Below are 17,366 nucleotides of genomic sequence, written 5' to 3'. Positions count from 1 at the left end.
CACTGAGCCTTGCCCCGACTTTAATGTATAATTCTTTTTTGTGGTACCGGGGTTTGAACTGAGGGCTTCCACTTGCGAGGCAGGTGCTCTACCCCTGGAGCCATGCCTCTACCCTTTTTGCTCTGGTTAATTAATGAATTAATTAATTATATTTTTGGGGGTACTAAGGTTTGAACTCAGGACTTTGTGCTTGCAAAGCAAGAGCTCTAATGCTTGAGCCACTCCCCCAGTCCATTTTGCTCTGGTTATTTTGGAGATGGGGTCTTGAGACCTATTTGCCCCGGCTAGCCTTGAACCTGGATCCTCCCCATCTCAGCCTTCTAAGTAGCTGGGATTACAGGCATAAACCATTGACACTTGGCTTTTAATATACATTTTAAACTTCATTAAAAAAATTAGCTCCTTAATTGGTCACCTGTGGAGGATTCTGGGGGAATCAATTCGTTATTTTGGTATCTAGCAAAAGAGGGAAAAAGTCATTAAAAAGAATTTGGTTCCATGGACTAGGGCCATGGCTTAAGCGGTACGGCACCTGCCTAACAAGCGTGAAGCTCTGAGTTCAAACTCCAGCCACTCTTGAGTGCTCACAGGCCCCATGCGATTGGTGGCCATCACACTGGACAGAGGGACATTTCCAGAGGTTTCTGTTCAGAGGGTTGATGTAGAGGTCCATGGTGGGGAGTGCCAGGCATCGTCTGCCGCGGTGAGATTTTGGAGCAGCAGGGAAGATCACGTGTGTGTGTGTGTGTTGGACATGTCACCAGGCATCTTTCGACCCCCTACACTGGCGCAAATCAGGGCCCTCGACTCTTTTTTTTTTTTGGTGGCACTGGAGTTTGAACTCAGGGCCTCACGCTTGCTAGGCAGGCGCTGTACCACTACAGCCACTCTGCCAGCCCGGGACCCTTGACTTCGTGCCATCTTGAGGAGTGTGGCCCAGGTGAGCTGCGGGCTCCAAGGCAGCCCTGCCTTGGGCAGTAAGCCTGGCTGTCAGCCCAGTTCTGTCCCCTCTTGGCTGAGGGAGGGGGCTGGGATGGTGACCCCCCACTTCCTCCTCTGGACGGTGGGGACGCACCTTGCCCCCTTACCGGGTGAGTAGCCCGAGCTGTTGGCCGGAGGCCAGCAGCAAGCGTCCATGTTTATTGCTGCTGACCTTGACTCTGGACTGGCCATGGCCCCTACCCCACCTCTCCAAGGGAGGAGATTCGCCTGCAACCCGCACCTCCCCTAATGTCTGGAAGGTTTCCTGGAGGGGCTCTCAGGATGGGGTCCCCTCGGTCCTTGCCGCGGTCCCCTTTCTGTCTGGCAGGGAGGACGTGCTGAAAATCCAGCAACTATTTTCAGGCAGCCATAAAAGCAAAGCTAGCCAGTTGCTGCACCTCTTCTCTCTCCCTGTCTCTCTCTCCCTCTCTCTGACTTTGATTCTTTTTGCATCACTGAAAGAAGTCAGGGTTTACTTTACAAAACATTTAGACAGTGATCAAAGAGAAGAGACTAAGCCGCAAACGCCTCCCAATTACCTAGACCTGTCACCGGCAGGCTTCACCCAGGCATCTAACCCCGCCCCCAGAGGGCAGGTTCTGATTGGTCAAAGCCTCCCAGGCGGCCCCATTCTTCCGGCCTGGATTGGCCGAGCCATGGATGGTGCTGGCCAATGAGACGGAAGGATGCCGTGGGGCAGGCTTCCTGTTGGTCTTCCATCCCCGGAAGGGATGGGCTGCATCCCTGGGTGTGCGATGGGGGCAATGTCCCGGATGAGGGGCCATCATGGCACCCACCTGGGTTGATACCAATGTGTGCAGAAAAGCAGAGGAAGCAGCCCCAGGCTGTTTTCATTGCCAGCCTGCAGATGGGAAGGGGGATGGGGTAGAAGCCCCCATCTCATTTTGTATACACTTACCTACACCTCCCAAGTTTAATTAGCTCTGAAAATTCTTCCAGTAAGTAAAGAGCCAGGAAACAATTTTTTTTCTATAAAAATTACTTGTTATTGTAAAACACACATAAAATGTTACCACTTTGAGATTTTAAAACTACAATTCTGTGGCACTTGGGACATCTCACAATTTCAACACCTCCCAGGATGCCTCAAAAACCTTAAGCAGCTGCTCCTCTGTTTTCTCCTCCCCCAGAGCCTGGCAACCACTAACCCGTTTTCGTCTCTGTGCATTTAGTCTACACTGCAAATTGTGTACCGGAACCACACTGGAACCACACTGCGAGGCTTCCGTGCCGGGCTTCTTTCACTCAGCATCATGGTTTTGAGGTTCACCCATACTGTAACATGAATCAGTGCTCTGTTCCTTTCTTACGGCTGAATAATACTCCACTGCGCATTAGATGATATGCCTTTATTCACTCATCGGCTGGTTGGACATTCATATTGTGCCCTCCTTTTGGTTATTGTGAGTGAACTTCATATAAAAATATTTGTGAGTTCAAACTCCAGTACCACACACACACACACACACACACACACACATACAAAATTGGTTGAATGAGTGTTCTTAATTCTTTTTCTTTTCTTTCTTTTTTGGATTCTTGAGACAGGGTCTCGACATGTAGCTCAGACTGACCTGAACTTGTCATCTCCTGCCTCCACCTCCCAACTGCTGGGATTACAGGCATGTACCACCATGCCCGGCTATGTTTTCAATAAGTACACATACCCAGAAGTGGAATTCCTGGGCAACTTATCCTTTTAAAAGAAGTCTGACTTCAGTAGCACAGGCATCCTCACCCAAGCAATCTGCAACCCAGGGGCTTCTAGAACTTTCCAGCTCTTTAAAGCAAGATAAGACAGGATGGATCCCTGCCCCCACCTTGGACTGCCACCAGAACCTCCTTCTCTGAGATGGATACTACGGCTTTCTGAAGCTTATATAAAGTTTGTGCGAGACTCTTACCAAAGCCCTGGGGCCAGTTTCCAGGATGGCCAGTTGTCAGTGTCTATCACTGTGACAAGGGCACGGGGTCTCTGACCCAACAATGCCACCTCCAGGAGTGTGTCACACCCCCAGGCATCAACATGAGCCCAGTGACAGTGTGTGGCATAGTACTAGTGAAAGGCTGGACACAATAAAATGTCCATCCTTAGGGGTCTGGCTAAAGCCGTCCTGCTATCCCCACATGGAGTACAGGCAGCAGGAGAACCACAAGCGTGGTGGTGCACGCCTGTAGTTCCAGCACCCGGGAGGTGGAGGACAGCCTGGGCTGCATAGTGAGACCCTGGCTCAAGAAACAAAAAACAAAACAACAAAAATACATTTATTGGCCTCAGTAAATGTGAGATGTCAGAGGCTGCTGCTGACTGACGTGACAGACTGTTTTACAGTAGACTTAAAAAAAAAAGTTCAAAGACTGTTCTTTAAAATAACAATAAAAAGTATAATACAGGACTGGTGTGAGGCTGACTCCTGTAATCACAGCTACTTGGGAGGTGGACGTCAGGAGGGTCAAAGTTCAAGGCCAGTGAAGGGAGAAGCAGTGAGACCCCATCTCAACAAATACGTGAGATCCCAACCATTCAGGAGGCAGAAATAGGAGGATTTTGGGTCCAGGCTCACCTCAGCAAAAACCCATACCTTATACCCCCAGACCTAATTTTGTTTTTTAAACTACTAAGTCTGTGGCCCAACCGAAATGCACAATTTTCAATTTTGCTTTTTTGAGACAGTGTCTCTCTATGTAGTCCAGGCTGGCCTCAACCTCATGATCATCTGCCCTCACCTCCAGAGTGCAGGGATTATAGACGTGTAGCATCACACTTGTCACCCTGACGTCTTTCTCACTTCAGGGTCAATGCTCACACCCCCGCTTCTGTCACAGGTGGTGACTGTCACACTAAACTCAGCCCTTCCTTAGTTCCCACAAAAGATGCCTTCCACATAGCTACTGGAGATATAATAAATAAAAATAAATTAATTAATAAATAAGCTTTAGTGAAAGTGCCAGGTGGTCAAGGGACTGATGGTCTCTTGTCTCCCCTATACTGTGGGCCCCCCGGTCTCATCTCCTCCTAATTTACCCAATTGTCCCATCATCCTGGTTCCTCTCTTCCCAATCCTTTTTTGTTCTATACTCTCCTGTCTTTTCCCAGAGCAAACCCCAAATCCTTCTTGTTTCTGTTTTTTTTTGCAACCTCCAAGCTCATAGGCCTTTGTAAAGTTTTTTTTTTTTTTCTTCTTTTGCAGTCTGGGATGGAGCTTGCTGGTTGGTTGTGAACTCACTGTGTAGCCCAGGCGGGCTTGGAACTCCTGATCCTCCTGCTTCCTGAGTAGCTGGGATTACAAGCATGAAGCACCATGCCAGCTTGCCGGTGATGGTTTTGTATGCTGTACACATTATTGCTGGGAAAACAGCAGTCTCCATGAATCCTGGGGAGTGGCAGCTGGCAGCTGCGCCTGGATCCCCTGGACCTGTCCTGTGCTCCTTTTCCTTGGCTGGTCTGATTATCTTTTTGTTGGTTCTGTGAGTCTTTGCAATGGCTGGGGCAGGGGGGGTTCTGGGAGGCTCCTAAATTTGTACCAGCCACTGCTCCGGGCAGCAGAGGGTGCATCTGGCGGTGGCCTGTCCCTCTGGAGGAGGCTTCCTCCGTGGGGTGGGGCCACTCAGAGAGGCCCTGGCCTCCCCAGCTCTGTCTCTCTGTCCACTCAAGGAGACATGCGTGGGTGACCTGGCGCCTGGGCCGTCACCTGGTGCTCCGTGTTGGCTGGTCCTGGGGAGAGTTGACCTCACCAGTGTTCACAAGTGAATAGTGGACAGCCTGGAAGAGGGCAGTTTAAACATTAGTCTTGGTTCCTTTCAAAGAAAATCAGACAAAAGCTTCCCCTGCCAACCATGAGCAAAGAGCAGCCCACTGCCCAATCCCCTCTCCTGGAAGCCAGGGCAGTGTCCCCAAGGATGATCGTAGGTGCGTGTGTGGGACACAGATCAAAATGCATATCCCCAGGCTCCACCAGACCCGACTCCCAAGGGCCTGCATTCTAGAAAATTCCACAGGGACCTCTGCCTGCTACTTCTGCAGCTCGAGGCACTGGGAGAAAAGGCCCAGGCTCCAGATGTCACACTGTGGGCGCCTGCGGTGGAAAGTTCTGGCAATTGGTCTGTGGCCCCCACCCCGTCCTCAGCTCCCCCTCCACACTCACCCCGTTCGCCGAGGGGCTGGACTGTTGCTGACCTGGTGAAGCAGAAGGAGAATTATTCAGGAAGGAACAATGTTGGGAACTGTTGGAGGAAGACGGGAGTAAGCCCCGTCTCGCCTCTGCTATTGACCTGGGGACATCGGCACTGTGGGGGTACACGTTTGTCAAACAGGGCTGGTGTGGGGCTCTTTAAGGAGTTGGTCATCCAGCCATGCATTTGGTTATTAAGCATAAATAAACTTATCTCTCATGGGCTGAAATCTCATCTCTGTCCTTAGGAGCTGTGTGACCCCGGACTAAGTGACTTAACCTCTCTGTGCCTCTGTTTTCTCAACTATTCAACAGGGTTTTTTGTTTGGTTGGTTTCCCTCCCTTGCTGTCTCCCTCCCTTCCTTCCTTGGTGGATATTCCTGGAGATAGTCTCTCTCTCTCTGTCTCTCTCTCTCTCCTTTGTAAAAGTAAATGAAGAAGAAAATGTGAGCTGGGCATAGTGGCACACATCTGTAATCCCAGTACTCAAGAGGCTGAGGCAGGAGGACCAGGAGTTCAAGGCCAGCCTGGGCTACATAGCCAGATTCTGTCTCAAAAAATAAAATATAAACAAAATGGTTGAAGAATGTGGCTCAAGTGGTAGCGCGCTTGCCGAGCATGAATGGGCCTGAATCCAAACCCCAGCACCAAAAAAGAAAAAGAAAAAGGAGAGGGGAGGGGAGTGGAGGAGAAAAGAAGTGATGACGACGGCTGAGGGAGTTCCAGGCAGGGAACAGCCCATACAAAGCTCTTCAGGTGTGGAGGCATCAGGCCCTTTAGAGGGTAGGTTCAAGGGTACTGGGTGTCATTCCACTCTCCAGCCATCCTTCAGGGCCTCCCATGTGGCCTGAATTAAAAGCCAAAGTCCTTATGTGGCCTTTAAGGGCTCTACGATGAACTCCCGTAGGGCCCAGCTATACCACTCCTGGATAGGCACCCCGAAGAATCTAAGTCATCTGACAGTAGAGACACCTGCACCCCGTGTCTATAGCAGCAGCACTCACAGTTGCCAGTCTGTGAGTCAGCCCCGGTGTCCATCAATGGGTGAATGCATAAAGAAAAGGTGGTGTATTTACACAATGGAGTATTACTCAGCCATAAAGAGGAGTGCAGTTATGCTGTTTGTAGGTAAATGGCTAGAATTGGAGAACATTATGTTAAATGAAATAAGCCAGTCCCAAAAAGACATGTTTTCTCTCATTCGTGAAAGCCAAGGGGAAACAAAACAAAGGAAAACAACCACCAAGTTCACAAAAATGAAGGGAGGACTACTGCGGTGGCAGAAAGGGAAAGGAAAAAAGGAAGGGAAGAGTGACAGTAAGAGAGTAATAGAGTCAGGTGCAATGACTCACACCTGTACTCTCAGCTACTCTGGAGGCAGAGAAAGGAGGACTGATGTCCCATCTCAACAAACAAGCTGGGTGTGGTGGTGCATGCCTGAAATCTCAGCTTCTTGGGACTACTTGGGAGGCATAGGTAGGAGGATGGTGGTCTGAGGCTGGCCCTGGGCAAAAAAATGAAAGATCCTAGGTGAAAAATAACGTAAAAATGCAAAAAGGGCTGAGGGTGCGTGGGTGGCTTAAGTGGTAGAGCACTTGTCTAGCAAGCGTGAGGCCCTGAGTTCAAACCCCAGTGCCAGAGAGAGAGGTGGGGGGTGAATGAGATCAAGGTACATTATAAAGGTGGGCACGCCATGACAAAATCCCTTATTACCTACAATTTAATATATGCCCCTAAAAAAGCTCCACAATCTCCCCCATCGCAAATATTTATGAAATAATTATCTGAGGAAGGGACTCACCCCGATGTCTCCTCTGCCTCACACAACAGAACCCTAGGCCTCCCACGATAACCGCGATGATCACAAGGACAATGGCGATGGTGATGACAGTCCTCCTGTCTGTGCCTGACAATGTCTCTGGAGGAGGAGATGGAAACGGGCAGGTCAGGAAACTTTTGAGGGGTCTCACCTGTCTGGAAAGTGCCACCCCTTGTCCGTGAAGCGGCACCCGAATTTCCTTCCACCTCCCCCAGTCCATCCCTTCAGCCGGACTCCACTCCACCCTGTGGGTCCTAGGAGGGGGCGTTGGCTCAGGCCTGGCCAATCAGAACATCCCATTCTCCCAGGCTGCTGTGATTGGTTCACACGTGGGCCAATGGGAGGCAGCCCTGGGACTTTGGCTGGAGCTATTCAAAGAGCGCTGCTCTTTCCCCTGTAGCTGCTAAGCCTCTGGTGGGATGTGAGTGTCCTAGCGTGAGGGCCACCTTGAGTCCCCGAGGACACAGCCTGCCTGAGAAGAAACCAGCATGAGGAAAAGAGAGCTAAAGAGGTGCAGCGCCTGGATCTAACCAAACCTGAAGGTGAATTTTCAACGAAGTCCTAGTTATTTAAGTCATGTCTGCCAATTACAAAGGATAGGGCTCTGTATAATGCAGGCTCTTTCTGAGCCCCCAAGGAAGGGGCATCTCATACCTGCCCCAGCCTGGGTGGGTGGAGGGCCGGTCTGTGTCCAGGTGTCTGACCAATAGCACTGAATGGTTCAAAGTGGACCCTGTTGGTCCTGTCACAAGTGGATTTAGGGCTCCCCTGCATCAAGCACCACAAAGGGACCCTGTGCCTCCCCCCCGCCCCTCTGCGGGTCTCCCCATTCTCCTCAGTACTTTTGACTTGGATGGCCATTTCCTCCTGCCTGGTTCCTAGGGCATTTGTGACACTGCAGATGAAGGTCGTGTTGACAGACTCGTCCACGGTATGGATGAAGAGCTTGTTGTTCTGGGCCACAGCAGAGTGAGGCAGGGGACCTGTGGGCCTGGAGAGACAGACAGGTGAGCACGGGGCCTCTGCTGGAGGCCAGAGTGATCCAGAATGTGACAGGAACACAGATGCCCTATGATACAGGTTGACAGCAGTCCAGGCTCTTCCCTGACACCCTCACCCTGTATTGGGAGCACCTCCTGTTGGTTCCCCCCTTTATCTAAGTGCTCCCTATCACCTCCCCCTTCTGGCTTTCACTGGGACTCCAATTTCTGCCCTTACCCCATCTGTTCCCCTCCTGGCCACCAGAGGTCGCCCACCCCAGGGATGGAGGGGGAGGCTGCCTAATTCAGAGCAAAGCCAGTGTCGCCCTGCTTACAGGTCCCAAGTGATCCAGCCCCGATCCCCTTTTGTTCCCGTCTGTGATCACAGTGGCCTCTTGTTTGACCCTGAAACTCTGCAGTTATACCTCTAGGCAGTGAGCATGTACAGGGTTGATGCTGTTCCCTTTGCCTGGAATGCTGTTCCCAGCAGAGCACACCCTGGCTGGCCTCGTCCAGGCCTCTGATCAGATGTTACCTTGGTTGACAACACTGTCCTTGGCCACCCGTTTCTACACCAGACCCCTTCTCTGTTCTTTCTCAAGGCTTTTTTTTTTTTTTTTTAATCAGTATTGGACACACTAGATACTTTACAAGTTCATTTTGTTTATTTTCCTCTTCCCCACTGGAACGGCAGCTCACAGGGAAGGGACTTTGGCCTGTCTCATTTACCAAGTTGTGTCAGGGTCGCAGCCCAGCTCTCCAGTTCAAGTAACAGAGGTGGAGGAGGTGGCAGCTGGCAGGTTTTGGCTTTCTGTAGAGCCAGGATGTAAATCTCTACCTGACTTGTAACCTAAATCTTGGCACTTTGAGACAGAGCAGTAAGTGTCTTTTTTTTTTTTGTGGTTCTGGGGTTTGAACTCAGGGCCTTCACATTAAGCCACTCCACCAGTCCTATTTTTGTGAAGGGTTTTTCAAGATAAGGTCTCGTGAACTATTTGCCCAGGCTGGTTTTGAATTGTGATCCTCCTGATCTCTGTCTCCTAAGTAGCTGGGATTACAGGTGTGAGCCACCAGCACCCACCACTCCCAGCCTTCTTTTTGGTTTATTTTTCAGATAAGGTCTCCCACTTTTCCCAGACTTGCACTGTCATCTTCCCATCTCCATCTCCCCAGTGGCTGGGATTACAGGTATGAGATACCACACCTGGCTTTGTGTGTGTGTGTGTGGTGCCAAGGATGGAGTCTAGGGCCTGACACGTGCTAGGCAAGTGCTCCACCCTGAGCGGCAGCCCTAGTCCTAAAATGCCAAATTGTTGACAGCAATTATTTCCATTGACAATCAGTAAATGACAGGGGCTATCCAGAGGAGGGGGATTTAGTAGAGTCATCATCATGACATTTGCTTAGTTAAAAATGGAAAGTGACTTCCATTTCCTACACTGGGGACTGATGACACATGTAAAGTCATATTAACAAAGGGCGGTGAGGCAGGAGGATCGTGAGTTCAAGGCCAGCCTGTGCTACATAGCCAGACCCTGTCTCAAAAAACCAAAACCAAAAGAAAAGATAACATGGGGTTTTACGTTTGAAGTACACAAAATCCAAGATGGACTGACTGATGGATTACAGGCATAGATGGGTGGACACAAATGGGATTTTTAAAATCCAATAAGTCATTAGTGGGAAAATCCCCAAGGTGGACTTTTGAGTGTTCACTGGAAAATTCTTAAGATTTTTCTGTATGTTGGGAAACTGTAATAAAATGTTGGCGGGTACAGGGTGTGGAACTTTGCACGCTGACACGACAAGGAATTCACGAGACAGAGGAAGTTTCAAAATTGCACCCAAAACACAATTCAGTTGTTGTGAATCAGAAAAAAAAAAAAAAAAAAAACCGGAAAGGATGTATAATAAAAGGTAACAGTAGATACTTTTGGAGGTGACTGGCTACTCTTGATGGTAGGCAGTATTTTCTTCTTTTTTCCTAACTGTATTAATGGTTAGTCATAAGTTATTTTTATAATAAGAGAAAAGGCCCAATAGGAAATGAAGTGGCTACCTTTGGGCTAGGGTGTGGTTCAGCAGTAGAGCGCTTGCCAGCAAGTGCTGAGGCCCTGGGTTCCAGCCCCAGCACTATTAAAAAAAAAAGAAATCTTATCTTATAACCTCAACCTCTGCCTGAATTTGGGGAAATCTGACTGCAGGCTGCCCCAGGGATGCGGAGGGGACACGGCCACAGACTAGGAAGGCCCACTCTGGAGCCAGATGCACTGTAGAGAGTGTTTGGTCTTTGTTTTGGTTTTGACCTCCTAGGAGTGGCACACTGAGCCCTGGTCCCAAACACATGATCCTTGAGGGCCACAGTGCTGGGTGTGGTGCCTGATCCCAGCAGGGGGTTGGGCCTTGGCAAAGCTGGGGCACTGAGGAGAGGGTGCACCCTCTGCCTCGACTGAATCATCTTGGAAAGTTGTGTCACTGCAGGTGTCGCCTTTCTGTCCTTTTGCCTTCCTGCATTCCTTCCTTCTTCAGAGCCAGGAATCCAGGCCCCAACCCTCTTCCCTCAGACCCAGCAGTTCAGGCCCCAGTCCTCCTTTAGACCTAGGGGTCCAGGTCCCAGCCTCCTCCCTCAGACCCACTTTTGGAGTCTTGTGACTCACGTGCTCCAGTTGTAGCTTTCGGACTTGGGGTTGCTGTGGGCGTGGCAGGTCAGGGCGACATTCCTGCGGCCGAGGTACCAGTTGTCATCATAGCCGGTGATGGAGACCTCAGGTGGATCTGAGGGAAAGGACCATGGGGCTCAGAGACTGGGGACAGTCAGAGGCCCCTCCTTCAGCAGACTGGGTAGCAGCCCGACACAGAGAGGCCTGTGAGTCCAGGACAATGGCTTCTCTCAGAGAGCAGAAGCCTGGGTGTCCCCCGTCAGGGTGGGCACAGAAGGGTTTCCAGGACCTGCCTTTCTCTGGCAGTTCCACTTCTGCCTTGAGTGTTCAATGAGCAAAGGCTCCTTGGACAGGCCTAACATACAAGAGCACATTCAAGGCTCTGACAAGTCCTGCAGGCAAGTGTCCCAGCCAACATTCCTTCAATCTACACTGCTTATCCACCCCAAATGTGATCCACAGGGAAGATTTTTCTGTGTACTTAGGAAAAAGACCAACAAGACAGTGTTGTTTGGGAGTCAGTACAGATTTCTTCCTCCCTGAGACCCAGTGACAGGGTTGAGGGCAATCAGTGTACCAACTGCCTGGGTGAACAGGCAGTATAGACAACGATTGTGGGGATGCTGTGGAGACTGCACAGGAAGGGTTGTGTTGTTGTCATTGATGGCTCAGTGTAGACAGGGTGGTGAGTCAGCAGAGTAGATGGTATCACAATAGTCAGTTTCCAGGGGACTCTGTGACAAAAATATCAGGGGTACCATCAGCATAGAGTGGGATCCAGGTGCTGATGAAATTGACTGTGTGTGTGTGTTTGTGTGTGTGGACACCAGCCATCAATACACTGAGATCCAAGCTGTCCAATATGGTGGCACCAGTGACACATATGTGACTGCAGCACTTGGCAGCAGCTGGTCTCAGATGCACTCCTGATTTCAAAGATGGCCAGAAGAATAGAAAAGATCTCATGAGTCAGTTCTTAAAACCTGTCACATGCTGAAATGATAATATTTCAGATCTGTCGGACCATGTTAAATTTATTATCAAAATTGATTTTGTCTTACTGGGTGCCGTTGGTCACTCCTGTAATCCCAGCTACTCAGGAGGCAGCGATCAGGAGGATCCCAGTTTGAAGCCAGCCCTGGGCAAATAGTTCTCAAGACTCTATCTTGACAAACCTTCAAAAAAAGGGCTGCTGGAGTGGTTTAAGGTGTAGGCCCTGAGTTCACGCCTCAGTACCACAAAAAAAAAAAGAAACAAATTGATTTGTTTTTTTTAGAAATGGGGCACCAGACAATTTAAAATGACGTGGGCACTAGCATTCTGCTTCTGTCCCCAGGGCTGTCAATGTGGACGATTTCTCCAGGGAGCTAGAGGAGGTGACACTGTGTGGGAGACTCAGAGCAGGCAGTGTAGACAGAACACAGTCAAGGCGGTGTGGCGGCGTGTGTGTGTGGGTGTAGACAACCTGTAGATGCACCAGTGTGCACAGCACTGGGCTGCAGGGAGTGCAGACTACCTCGGGAGGGCAGTGTAGACACTGCCCAGGGGAGCCAGTGAAAAAACAGGGGCAAGTCAACAGAGCCAGCATGCAGTAGAGACAGTCCAATGCTCCTGAGGGAGTTTGGCATAGGCAGTATAGACAATGGGCTGGGGTGTGTAGATGGTAGCAGGGGACAGAGGGAGCCATGCAGATGCTGGAGGTGATGTGGACAGTGGCCTTGGGAGCGGGTGTAGACAGCGGGTGGAGGCAGCCTGGCCCTCATGTGTGCGTGGATGTACTCACAGTGCAAGGCCAAGGTCACTGGCAGCAGCACCGGCTCCTTCAAGCTCTCATGCTGCACTTTGCAGGTGACATTCTTGCCGTCGTCTTGGCTCGAGGGCACCAAGGTGAAGAAGCTGGTGACCGTGTACGTGCCCCCTGGGTCCTTGGTCTCATTGGTGGGGATGTTCTCGTGTGACAACCAGGAAATTTCAGCGGGCGGGAGTCCCCCAGTGGACACACAGCGGGCCACGGGCACAGGCTCGGAGGGGAGCGGGCTGAGCGGGACTGCCAGGGCTTTGGCTGTGCTCTGGGGCCGGGCTGCGAGGGGGACAAGAAGGACAGGTCACCTTCTGCTTGTGTCACCCCCAAAATCTGTCAGCACGGGGGAGGGAACATTTAAAGGGTCAGGCTCAAATCCCTTGTCTGCCCCTCAGCAGCTGGGTGACCTTGGGCAAGTCCGGGCCTCAGTTTCCTTGTGTGTCAACTGGGGATAAGGAAGGGATCACAGCCAGGTAAAGCTCTTAGAATGTTCTCTGACCCATAAAAAGTGCTCAAAAAAATTCCCCTGTGCAGTGCTAGGGACCCAGGAGTGACCAAGACCACCTGGCCCTGCTCTGTCATGGGGCGTGCCATCCTAGGGGAAGGCAGATTGCTCCCTTGCTGGGCTGGGGACCCAGAAGGGTAGACTGAGGCACAGAGAGACTGGGCTCAAGTTCTAAGAAAAAGGTTTGTCTTTTTTTTTGTATTTTTTGTTTTTTCTTTTTTGGGGGTTGTCATTTTTTTCTACTGGTGCCTGGTAAATGAACTCCCGTTCCCATGACAACCCTGGAGGCGGGGACTAGGCTCTCTCCCCTTGGCCTTTTGCAACTTTGCTTGTCACCAAAACACGCAGTAAGTGGCAGCTGTAAGAAGCTACCGGGTCACCCCAGGGAGAGCCTGGCTTCTTGGTGCTTCCCCCAGATGGACCCCAAGATCCCAAAACCTCAGGAAAAGGAAAACGGACCCAGATGAAAACACTGCCCTCAGTCCAGCCTCTGAGGTCCCACCCAACACCAACACCTGCTCCCCTATAGTGTGTCCTCGGTCCCCAAGCTCACTAAGGTCCCCTGCCTGCTGTTTCCTTTAGTTCCCAGGAATCTGCAGGGCAGCCCTGTCTTTCCCCCAGGTCTCCCCATCTTTGGTAGTCCCCCACCCCCCCGCAGTGGCTTCTCCCCCACCCCGGCCTGCTCACCCAGCACTCGCAGCTGGGTGCGCGCGCTCCTGCTGCCCATGGGGTAGGTGGCGAAGGTGCACGTGTAGTTGGCTTCGTCCTCTGCGCGCACCTCCGCCAGGATCAGCGACGCATCCCACACATCCATATCCTGCGGATCCATGCCCTGCCTGTACGCCGCGAACCGCGTCCTCTTGGGGTCCGGGTAGGTGGCGCCCTGCTTGGGGTGGAAGACGGCCACTGTGTCCTCAGGCTCCTCCCGCATCCACGTGATCTGGGTCACTTCCAAGGTGGACTCCACAAGTTGCAGGTGGCACGGCAGCGTCACAGACTCGCCCACGAAGCCGATCACCTGGGACAGCACCTTCACATCCATGGGCCGGGTCCCTGGGGGGAAACCGGGAGCACCGTTTACAAGTGGGGAAACTGAAGCCGGGTGTGGTGGCTCATGCCTGTAATCCTAGGTGCTCGGGAGGCTGAGATAGAGAGGATCACGGTTCGAAGCCAATCCCAGGCAAATAGTTCGTAAGACCCTATCTCAACCAACAGTTGCATACAAGTGGGGTGCGCTTGTCATTCCAGCTAAGTGAGAGGCTGAGATGGGGAGGATCATGGTTCCAGGAGAGCCCTAGCAAAAAAATTTGCGAGACCCCATCTCAACGGAAAGAAACTGGGAGTGCTGGCAAGTGCCTGTCGTCCCAGCTATGTGGGAGGCATAAGTAGGAGGATCGCTATCCAGGATCCTATTAGAAAAATAAATAAAGCAAAAAGGGCTGGGGGAGTAAATCAAGTGGTTGAGCACCTGCAAGTGCAAGGTCCGGAGTTCAAATCCCAGTGCCGTCACAACATCGGGAGACTGAGCTACGCGGTGGTTTGTTCCAGGTCACAGCGGGGTAAGCAAGCAAGGTGGGATTTGAACCTGGGGTCAGTTCTCCAGGACCTACATGAAAATCTGTCTTCAGCCCAGCACACAGTAGGCCCTCAATGTGTGTGTGTGTCAGCTTGTGCAATACCTTCTTGTGAATAAGAATAAGAAGGTGGGAGGGAGAAAGGTTCAGCCCTGCCCCTCACTAGCTGGGGCCGCTGTACAGGTTGTTGCACTTAGAGCCTCAGTTTTCTCCCCTGCAAAATGGCTGCGCTCATTTGCATGGTAAAGGCTTGGCCCCTTAAGAGGTGGGGCTTAGCTGGGCATGATAGGCCCATCTATAATCCCAGCACTAGGGAGGCTGAGTCAGGAGGATTGAGAGTTCCAGGTCAGCTCCAGCTACATAGCAAGATCCTGTCTTTAAAAAAAAAGGGGGCCTAGTAGGAGGTTGTTAGGACACAGGAAGTGCCCTCAAGGGGGCTTGTGCGACCCCAGACTCTTCTTTTTTCTCTCTTTTGCTTTGTCACTATGAGGTCAGCAATTTTGCTCCACCACAAGCTCCATGCCACGATATGTCACCTAGTCACAGGCCCAAAACAATGGGGACAATTGACATGGACTCCATCCTCCAAAAATAAACCTTTCTCTCCCCTCCCCCTTTTTTGTGGTACTGGGGTTTGAACTCAGGTCCTTGAACTTGCTAGGTAGGCACTCTACCACTTGAGCTACCCACCCAGCCCTTTTTGCTTTAGTTATTTTTCATATAGGGTCTCAGGATTTTTGCAGAGCCAGCCTCAGACTGTGAGCCTCCCATCTCTTCCTCCTGCTTAGCTGGGATTACAGACATGCATCACCAAGCCTGGCAACCTTTCTGTTTATAAGTTGATTACCTCAGGTATTTGGCATGGTGACAGCCTGCTGACTAACACAGAAGGGGTGAAAATGAGACTGGATGGGAAAGATTAAATCATGAAATATGTGTGTGGGAGTACATGTGGTCAGCCCTCTATAATGGCGAATACTAGTGGCCATGAAGAAGTGGAAGCCAGAAGGCAGTGGACACAGATACCACTAGAGGGAGGTGGAAGGAGGGCACAGTTTGGATACTGGTGACTGTGGGATGCTGAGTGTGCTGGCCAGGGGGCTGGCTTTGGGGTTTGAATGCTGACTTTACCATTGCCTTGCATGTGGCTTTGGGGGTCTCCTGTCACCTAATTCCTTCTCTTGAAGTGATGCAAGGTCCCCTAACGTAGGGACTGTCCTGGGAGTGAACGTGGGAGGTGTGGCCCCACCAGCAGCCTCCTCCAACCTTTCCCCTGATCTGTGACCCCTGGGTCCATTCCATTGGGCAGATTGGGACAAGTGAGAGGACAGAGTGAAGTTACTGGCCTGGCCCACCCAGCAGGGGAGGGTCCAGAGCTGGGTCTGACCAGTGCTGGGATTCCCAGGGCTCCCCAACCCTGGTGGTGGAGCCTAAGTGACTGTGTCAGCTCATTCTTGAGCTCTGAGACTTCCTGCCTCCGCCTCCCAGTCTGTGAACAGTTCCTTGTTGGGAATCTCTTCAAGGTACTTTAGCTCAGCGTGGTGGCCTTTGGTGAGCTCCTCAATCGGGGACACTCTCTGTTCTAGGAAACTGCCACAGTGTTTTCCACTCACTTTTTTTGAGGAAATGCTGAAATAAGAAGAAACTCCAGGTTCCACACTCAGGCTTCCCCCACCCCCTTCCTTTTCTTTCTCCTTCCCTGTCCTTTTTAAATTTTTATTTATTTTTTGCAGTACTGGGTTTGAATTCAGGGCTTACACCTTGAATCACCCACCAGCCCTTTTTTGGGGAGGGTTTTTCGAGATAGGGTCTCATGAACTATTTGCCTGGGCTGGCTTCGTACCTCGATCCTCCTGATCGCTGCCTCCTGAGTCCCTGGGGTTACAGGTGTGAGCCACCGCGCAGCCCTGCTCACATGTCCCTAGTTGCGGTGACCGGACATCGCCTTACGTTCTGCCAGACCCGCCCCCCCCATTGAACACACGCACACACATTAGACGCCACAAGCTGACTCTGTTCAAGGCAGGATCCCCAACACTTGGGTCTCATGGTAGCTGGATGCCTACTGGAATGAATGGGTCGCCAGCTGCTGTCTCCACCCGCCCCTTCAGCCATGGTGTCCCCAAGGGTGTGGCATGAGAGTAGGGTTGCAGGCCCTGAGTCACCGAGGGTGTGGGGGGGTAGGCGTCCGCAGCCGAGCGCAGGGCGGGCTGGGGGTGGCGCGGGGACCGGTGGCCCCGCTGGGTTGGGGAGGGGGCTTGGGGTTGGGGAGGGGGCTTGGGGTTGGGGAGGGGGCTTGGGGTTGGGGAGGGGGCTTGGGGTTGGGGAGGGGGCTTGGGGTTGGGGAGGGGACAGGGCGGGTGTCACTTACCGGAGCCGCCGGTCAGAGCGAGCAGCAGCAGCAGCAGCAGCAGCAGCAGCGCGCCGGCCATGCTGTCCCTCCGCGGTCCGTCGCTCCGATCTGCCTCTGCCGCTGTCCCTAACGGGAGTGACAATCCCGACACCTGGCCAGGAATGTCCCAAGGACCATGCTGTCCGGAGCCTGCGGCGGGAATGGGGAAATTCGGGTGAAGCGCAGTGACTTGGCCGCAAGGGAAGGTGACAAGGAGGGCGGGGCGGGGCCTCCCTCCGCGCAGGCGCCGGCGTGGGGGGGGGCACTGTCACCCTGTCACCCTGACACCGAATTGACCCAGGCAGGGCGGTGTAGGAGAAGGAGGCTTGCCACCCAGCAGTCAGGAAGTCGGAGATAAGCATTGTATGAATAAATGGTTTGATGAAGAGCACAGGAAGCCCTGGCGCAGGGGCTCACACCTGGAATCCCAGTGACCTAGGAGGCCGAGATTGAGAGGATCG

At 52.0% G+C, this 17,366-nt stretch overlaps 1 protein-coding gene across 1 annotated transcript; it reads right to left on the bottom strand.

Moving 5' to 3' along the window:
* Positions 1 to 2,336: 2,336 nt before the first annotated feature.
* On the bottom strand, positions 2,337 to 17,132 carry LOC109692409 (poliovirus receptor homolog). The gene is made up of 8 exons (XM_020172991.2): positions 16,885 to 17,132; positions 13,627 to 13,992; positions 12,417 to 12,713; positions 10,631 to 10,748; positions 7,836 to 7,984; positions 6,976 to 7,092; positions 5,148 to 5,179; positions 2,337 to 4,765 (listed from the first exon to the last, which is right to left on the bottom strand). The coding sequence occupies exons 1-8, from the start codon at positions 16,943 to 16,945 to the stop codon at positions 4,691 to 4,693; spliced, it is 1,215 nt and encodes a 404-aa protein (XP_020028580.2). The 5' UTR covers positions 16,946 to 17,132; the 3' UTR covers positions 2,337 to 4,690.
* Positions 17,133 to 17,366: the final 234 nt, after the last annotated feature.

The sequence above is a fragment of the Castor canadensis genome, chromosome 16, assembly GCF_047511655.1.
Source record: "Castor canadensis chromosome 16, mCasCan1.hap1v2, whole genome shotgun sequence".
Taxonomy (NCBI): domain Eukaryota; kingdom Metazoa; phylum Chordata; class Mammalia; order Rodentia; family Castoridae; genus Castor; species Castor canadensis.
The sequence above is the reverse complement of the archived record's forward strand: the minus strand, read 5'-3'. Positions and strand labels throughout refer to the sequence as shown.